The sequence below is a fragment of the Candoia aspera genome, chromosome 9 (assembly GCF_035149785.1).
Source record: "Candoia aspera isolate rCanAsp1 chromosome 9, rCanAsp1.hap2, whole genome shotgun sequence".
NCBI classification, from domain to species: Eukaryota; Metazoa; Chordata; class Lepidosauria; order Squamata; family Boidae; genus Candoia; species Candoia aspera.
The window spans coordinates 25,493,402-25,501,741 of NC_086161.1; the positions used below are offsets into that span (position 1 = coordinate 25,493,402).

General features: G+C 47.5%; 1 protein-coding gene across 1 annotated transcript; it reads right to left on the minus strand.

The window, feature by feature from the left end:
- Positions 1-244: 244 nt before the first annotated feature.
- FIGLA (folliculogenesis specific bHLH transcription factor) lies at positions 245-6,670 on the minus strand. The gene is made up of 3 exons (XM_063311301.1): positions 6,443-6,670; positions 4,026-4,178; positions 245-472 (listed from the first exon to the last, which is right to left on the minus strand). Exons 1-3 carry the CDS (start codon positions 6,668-6,670, stop codon positions 245-247), a joined length of 609 nt encoding a protein of 202 aa, XP_063167371.1.
- Between the last annotated feature and the right edge of the window lie 1,670 nt (positions 6,671-8,340).

Genomic DNA, 8,340 nt, shown 5'->3' on the forward strand with positions numbered 1-8,340 from the left:
TAACACTGGAGGGTCTTTATGCTTCGACCAGGAGAACCAGTTATGTGAACTCCAGGGCACTATTGGCAGCTTATGAGGTGTGCCAAGCCATCTCCAAGAGCAGAGATTAAAATGCGCCATTAAAAGAAATGGAGCAGAACTAAGCAGCCCTCACGCTCCCCTACTTAACAGATCTGTTGACAGGAAGCACATTTTCCTCTTTGCATGTCTGTCCAGAGATGAAACAGCAGTGGAGCCTTACCAGTTAGTCACTCTTATGAAGTTCTACGACCCCCAAGTACGCAGGCAGAATGGCTTCCCCCCACGTGCCTACAGGGGCGTCCATCATCTGATTGGCCCACACCATCAGGCCGTTCTCGGTCTTGATGTAACAGCTGGACCGCTGTGCTGGGACGGGTCCTGACAAGCACTCCTCTAAGGGCTCTTCCACCACCTCTGGCCCCGGAGGCAGACCGTTCACAGCACCTTCCCCCTAGGAAAAGGGAAAGATGGTCACTCGGCTGGTGCAGCGGCGGAATGGCCACATCTGGGCCACGAGGGGAGAGGCTGGCATGATGCTGGGGAAGAGCTCCTCGGGCACCGGGAAGACCCAGCTTTCCACCTCGTCTCAGCAAAGGAAGCTCCGCAGGTGGCTTTGGGCCAGTGGCTCACCAAGCCTCATGGGGTGGCTGTGGTGGGGGAAAACGAGAGGAGGAAGCACTGCACGCCTGAAGGGAATCTAAAACAGAAATAAAATGAATAATTTCACAGGCAGCTGTTTGCAAAGGCTGGGGCAGAAAGCGGTGGTATAGTCCTGTAGAGGTGTTAGCCCTGCGAGGTAGTCCATGCGGGAAGCACAACCTGGTCTACTAGCTCTATCTTTATTGTAAGGTTGTATTAAGAGAATCTTGCAAGACTGAAAGTATTTCTCCCCTCCTCTCCTTTTACTCTCTGGAAAACCAGTGAGGGTCCCTTCGGAAATGCTTCCCATGCCCCCTTTCTCCTTCTGGGGGCTACCTTTTGCACGATGGCTCTCCAGGCTGCAGCTCTTCCTCCCGTATCCCAAGGTCACTCCCGCAGGCCATCACAAGAGGGCAGAAGGTATGGCCTTCAGGGACAGGAGGAAGAGCAGCTACCAAGGCACTGGTCAGAGAAGAGGGGCTTGAGCCCAGGACAAGAAAGTAACGTGAGAAAACTTCTCAGAGTAGACGCTCTCTAGCCCTCACAAAGATGGGTGTGTGTGTGTGTGAGAGCATTCAGACTTGCAAGATTCTGCTTTATAATAAAAGAAATGCTGACCTACGTGGCATTGGTGTCTTAGTCTAGTCTATCTTGAAAGGCTGACAAATTCTGAGGCTGCAAAACTGCCGTTTCAGGCTTGGTGTGGAAATGCCATTTGAACATTCCATGTAAGAAACAAATGGCAGCGATTAAGTGGGTGCCGTTTCCTTTGAGAAATGACTCCTGACATCTAAAGCTGTGCACCCCAAATTCTGCTTCTATGTCTGGGGCGGGCTATTGCTGTTCAGCCGAAATGTGGTGGAGGAAGAAAGCAGAATTCCAGGTGCAGCCTGTAATCTGAGATGCAGTTTACTGGTGTTAGCTTAACACCCTGTGCGACACCAGCCAACGTGATTTTTAAATCATGATCTATGTCTTGGTGTGCTGTGTGAACCCAGACAATTTTGGCTGAGTCAAACTATGGCTTAGTGAGTTACATAACCAATCCATACTTGCTTAATTGTGGTTTATCGCACCAATCACTATGGCTTTGCACGAGGTAAAGGAAGGCAAAAGGAAATAAACCATATCACTGCAGGCACCCAGCCAGGGATGGGAGATACCTGTGGCCCATTTATGAGGGTTCTACCGTCTTGAAGTTCCTCATCTACTGTGTAGAAAATTATTCTAGCCTGATTATAGGAAGACTCAACCCTTGTCCAAGCGTGCTACATACAGGGACAATTTTTGTTTTAATATAGGGAACGGTTTGAAGAATGCTTCCTTTCTTCTGTTGTCTGATACGCTTGTGAATTCCATCGCTTCATTTTGCCTAATTTATAATTTAGTAAGTCTGCAGGCGCAGATGGTGTAACTGGTGGAAAGTTCGTGTATGGATGCGGTTTGCTTATGGCCCGTGTTGTTCCCCTGGCCAAAGGGATGGGTAGCAGGAGTGAAAACTGTGGGGTGCACCTGAGAAGCTGCAGGGATTTATCAAAAGAGTGCAGAGGCCATAACGAGCAAAATCTGGAAGTGCAGCACAACTTTATGCAGGGCAAGAGGTCTACACACCAGGTGTTTTCTGTTTGACAGGTCATTGGAAAATGTATGAATTTGAGAAGGAAATTTGACTGTACATTTGACAGGGCAAAGTGAAGAAGCTGAAATAATGGAAAACTTGCACAGGCATGAAATTAAGGTCCATTTATGAATGTGTTACAAGCAGTATGTGATGTAGTAAAGCATCTATGGGAATAAATGGATTGTTCAGAGCTGAGCTGGGATTAAGACAAGTATGTGTGGCATCCCCTTAGTTGTTCAGTGTATTTGTGATTATAGTAGAAGTGTGCTGGTTGAAGATCTGGATGTGTATCTATTTCCAAATGCAGGCAATGTCATGTGTTGGTTGTGAATCCAAAGAGTTTAGCAATGAATGTTAGATCTTATAAAGCAACAAGGAGTAAGGGTTCTGAAGAAGCATCAGAAAGCAAGATATTTGTGTGTACAGGGAAATGGATTGAACTTTTGCAGGTAACACATAAATTGCAAAAAACTAGAACAGGTAGATGAATTTGTGTACCTTGGTAGAACATTGGGAAATGGAGAGCATTTCAGATGTATAATTGCTGGTAGAAAGATAGAATGATGTGCTGTGGGGAATAAATATTTTTCAGAAGCAAAAATGTCTTATCTAAAAAGATGCATACTTTTGTTATTCAGAAGTGGGAGTTGAGTATGTAAGGAAAAAACCTAAGAGTCAGTTGAAGGGGGTCAGAATGGTTTCTTAAGAAGTAAGAGGTGTAGAAGCAGAGGCAAGATGAAGAATGAGTACATGCTGAATGACTGTGGACTGATCTAAAAGCTTAATGACCAGCATGAAAGTATGTTGAGGTGATTTGGCCATACAAAGGTTGAATGAGGGTTGAATTGCAAAACAAATACCTGAAGGAAGTGTGAATGGGTCAAGAGGAAGGCAAAAAGGATAAAATCATAGTGGGATGGAACTGATGAGATGGATCCTCAAAAAGAGGTGAGAAGTCAAAAGAACAAAAGGCAATGTATAGCTGGATATGGTGGAAGTAAAAGGCAATTTCCAAGGACGGACAGGTATGGAGAGTGGTACTGGTATACACTAGACTTAGCCTTATTTCCTTTTCTTACCTCTTGCATTTGACTTCTTTGCTTGCTATTTCTTACTCCTTTTCTGTGCTTTGCGTGAAGTGGCTTGCCCCAAGGGGAAGTAGCACGATGGGAAAGTAGGTATGTATATAATGTATTTATTTAAAGGATTTGTATGGCTGCCCATCTTAAAGCACAATTCTGGGTGGCTCACAGCAACAATAAAAACATAAAACAAAAACTGAATTTAACGATTACGTTAAAATAACTTCTGCCTTAACTGATAGAATCTGGAGGCAACGTTTGGAATGGCGCAGGAGTCGCATCCAGCCTTGGGGTGGGAAGTCACGTGTTCCGGAGGCTGCACACCTGCCCATAACTCTGTTCTTGGGGATTGGCCTGAAGGCGAGCGGCTGCTTGTGCACACGTCCACTCTGATTTTGCTGCTTGACACCATTGTGTAATCAGGTTTCTTTAAAGCTTTTAATCAGCATAAAGTGCTCTTCTGGCTACTTCTTAAAAAATTAAAAATGCTTATATGAAAAAGTGACAGTGCTAATTCCAAAATGACTTAGCACCTTCTGCCCAGGTGGCCCTGTCATTTGGAGTCCAGCAAAGTTGGGTCCCTGCAAACCACCCAGTGCGGGTCAAACATTCCCTTCATAGAACGGCATTTTGTCTCAGCAAGGCAGGAGTTTCGTTCCTACCTCAAGCCCTCCGGTTTCCTCCAGAATCAAGCGCAACAGGCGAATATATTCAGCTGTGGCTTTAAGCATATCCACCTTACTGGGCTTCCGGTCTTTTGGAATCAGCGGAACAATAGATTTGAGCTTGGAGAAACCGCTGTTCAGATTCTTGATCTGCTTAGACAAAAAAGGAGTGAGTGATTAGCATCACCAGAGTCTTGTTTCCAGAGACTGCAGGTCTTGTAGGTACCTGTATGAGGAGAGAGGGAGAAGTCGCACACAGCAATTGGTTAAAAGAGATACATGAAATAATGAGCGGTAGTTTAGAAGGGGGCTTGAATTTAATCTCTCTCTCTCTCAACTGTTTGGGATAGCAGAAATTATTCTGCAGCAGGAGAATTCCTACAAAATGCTCCATTAAGTCCAGAGCATTCAAGAGTGACTGCTAAAAGTCTTGCAGACATGCCACACATAGTTTTACAGGATTCTTAATGATATGTAATGTTGGCTCTTCACTACCACCACTTTTGTAACAAAGGGTTGGATCAGGCTGAAGAAACGAGAGTCTCTTTATTTTACACGGCATGCTGTCTCTCCCACAAGCATTACTGTGGCTTATTACAGTCTTCAGCTGAACAGGTTTTGGAGATAATGAATTGGTTCGCATATGGTGCTAAGCCAAAATGCAGTTTGTTTGGTGTTTCATGATCTCCACCACAACAGTTAGTAAAAAATTGGTTGTGTGAATCCATCCAATTGCATCTTATTAGATAAACCACAATTAAACAAACCATGGCTTATCATGATCCAGACCAGGACTGAAAGAGCTGCCAGAGGAGGACATGAAACCCCCTGGCAGTCTTTCATGTGCTTCATCTCTGGCAAGAAGTGGCTGCCAGCCTCCTATTGAAACCTGATACAACTTTTACAGGCTAAGAATAAGCCACTGATGCATTTCCAATATTTACGCATCGCAGAGTGCTATCCAGAGTCAACATTTGAAGCTGTTGATAAGAACTCACTCTGAAAGTGCTGAGAACTGTTTTATTGCCCCTTTCTCAGGAGAACTGGCATAAGCCCAGCCATCCAGAAAAGGCGAGGTTGACCCAGCCCCCCAGGTGGGTCTGGTTCCATTTCCCCGCTGGTGGCTCATCGTGTCTTCTGGCATCTCCCGCCATCCCTGAGATGATAAAAAGCCCATCCTCACGACTGTTACAGCATCACATGAGGACTGGAAGAAGCTAGGAGATCCTCCAAGCCAGTGTTTCTTAAACCTTTTGCTCTTGGGACCCTTCCCACTTTTAAAAATTATGGAGGACCCCAAAAGAGCTTTTGTTTGTATGGGTTACATTTATTGATATTTACCTAATAAAATTGATGTATTCAGAGAATATTTATTTATTGAATCATGTAAAAATAACAATATTAAACCCATTAGGCATTAACATAAATATTTTTCATGAAAAAACACTATATCTTTTAACGAATTAAAAAACGAGAAGAGTGTCATGGTTTTAAATTTTTGGAAATATCTTCAATATCTGGCAAATAATTTTGATTTCAAGGACCCCTGAGAGGGTCTTGGGTGAGCAGAGTTTAAGAAAGCCTGCTCTGGGCCACCAGAAGGGCTTCTGAGTCAGGCATTCTCCTCTGGGGCCCTGGGAATTGGAGCTTGGGGAAAAATTGGCAGCTGTACACAGCTTGTATGAGTTTAATGCCTGTTTTCATAGGTATGATGGAAAAATTATTTACTGAAGAACTTTCAGAGGGTGGACAATCTGGGCATTTACGGTGCTTTTTGAAGAGCCACCACATCGCACCCCCTTTCATCACTGCTAAGGAATAACGAACATCGGGCCGTGGCCCTCTCCCACTGAGTGCCTTCTCGCTCAGTTAGGACTGCCGTTCCCACCTGGGCAAGAGAGAGTGCAGAAGGCCAACATATTCTGTGGGCCTGTAAGGGAAAGCCACCTTGGCAGTGCACCTAAACAATCGCATGCCTTAATAAATAGCCTCATTTAACCCTCAGACAGATTCTTCTCTTGAACGCATCAGGGACTAATCACAGGCACGGCTTCTCCTACGTCTGCAGGTGGCCTTGGACTTCTGGCATGTACTTTTCTTACCATGGGACGTGAGCTGGGATTTCAAACTCAGCCTTTTCTCTCCATGGAGCCTCCAGATGTGCAGGGACTGCAATTCCCAGCGTTCCTCAGCCAGCCAGCTTGTCATCCCAACACCTCTGGAGGGAGCCAGCTTGGGGAGGGCTGGCACACGTGGTTAGTCTGAAGATGCTTTTTGCCTGCCAGACAATCCTCACCCCATCAACCAGTTGCAAGCAGAGACCGGAAACTCTCCTGAGGCCTGATCCAGGGCCACTTCCTGGGACCGTGGCCCAGACGAGGCAGGGCAGGGGGGGGGGCACGTTGCCTGCTTACCCTCTCTCGCTCTTTGGCGTTAGCTGCCCGCCTCCGACCCAGGACCTGCTCTCGGTTCTCGGTGGGGTAGTAGTAGCCAGATGGCTTCCTCTTCATCCGCGTGATAGGCGCCATGAAAGGCAGGGGGCCAAACTGCTCGCTCAGGATCTCGCCCAGGACCTCCGCTGGAGGGGCCAGGAGGAGCAGAGGCAGCTGCTGGGAGTCCCCACCAGAGGCTTCCTTGGCCATCCTCGCCCTATATTGCAAAGCAGAGCCATTCATCATCGGGGCAAGGCACAGATGGGGAAAGGCTACCAGCTGCAGCAGGTAGCGTCTGTCTGTCTCTCTGTCCTGCAACATCTTAAGGGGAAAGAGATGGAAGGGACTGGGGGGAGGGCAGCAGGTTGCCTGCAACCTCCAGTGGAGGTGCCATTCCCTTCCTGCAAACATGTTTCAGAGAGTACGTACTGTAAGGCTGGTTCTTCCATTCTAGTGCTTATAATTTCGTCGTGGAGCCATCTCACCAATGCTGGGTGGTGAGCTCTGGGATGTGGGAGGCCCTGGCCCCTCCCTGTATTAATCACAACTGGCTTTGCTGAACTGAAGCTGCTAACGCACAGCAGGGCCCTTGCTGGACCTCAGCTGCGTGGCTAACGAGCTCATCAGGTGTTCGGCCACTACGGTAACCAATCGGAAGGGAAAAAATAGATGGTGCAACTTTAAAATTTGTAGAGCAATTTTTTCTCTCCTTTTTCTTACCGTTCTCAGGCAGTGTAAGTTGGGTTTGGCTGAATCCTAGACGGTTCTGGAACTGCGTTGATCACCCTGAGGGATGGCTGAGGGTGACACTGTGGGATCTGAGCCACTTTGGGGGACCACGGGGTGGGGGGGGGAAGTGGTCTGTGCTGGGGGTGGCTGTGCTGTATTTCAGGGCTGCTGCTGCTGCTGCTGTGGGAGGGCTGATTCTGAACGGTCTTGCTGGGGAGCCGCTGCTCTTCCCACAGCCCTTAAAAGCAGCGGGTCCCACAAGGTGCTAATCTTCTTCCCCACTTCTTTCCAACCCAAGGGAATCATGGGAAGCAGTTGGGCCATGGGACGGGCAGCGGGGCTGCTGCTCACTGTATATGTGAAGCACTGGACTGGGCAAAGCCCAATGCGTTTGTCTTCACTGTCTAACCAACACCGTGGATTTCACAGTGGCCTCCCATCTGAGAACAAACCAGGGCTGGGCCTGCTTAGCCTCTCAAGACTATTCAAGGTAAGCTAGGTGCTGCCATCTGCTGAGACAGTGGGCTGTTTAAGGACCAATAAACCAAGAAGAAGGTCAAACAGAGGACCTGTTGAGGGGGGATTCAGCTGCCTGGGTTCTTGGTGGAGGGAATTGCATTCCATCTTATGGAACAAGTTCAGCCCTTTTTCCTGGACAAAAATAACCTGACTTCAGTTATCCACACTCTGTAGCCCCTGGTTCAGACTGCTGTAATGAGAAACGCATGGGGCTGCCCTTGAAGACTGTTCAGAAACCACCATAGGTGCAAAGGGCACCTGCGAGACTTCAGCCCAGGACTTGTGATCCTATAACAAGAGCACCTGCCTCAAGTTCACTTCCCAGCCAAGTGCAAAGTTGTTGGCCCTTGAACGCCCCCTCCCTTCCACAGTTTTGGATAGGATACCCAAGGGGACATTTATCTCCTCACAACTGCTGATGTGTCCCTTAGGGTCGTCTAATCAGACATAGGAAATTGGGAGCCGACCTCCTTCAAAGCAAAGCATCTGCCGTCAGTGCCATTTTTATTTCTAGGGACGTCTCCATGGTCCTCCTGGATCCTCTCAGAATTGAAAACGGGCAGGGGGTTGCCTCCAGAGTCGGATGGCTGCCATTTTGTGAGAGCACAAACAAGGTGGCCTTAACATTCCCA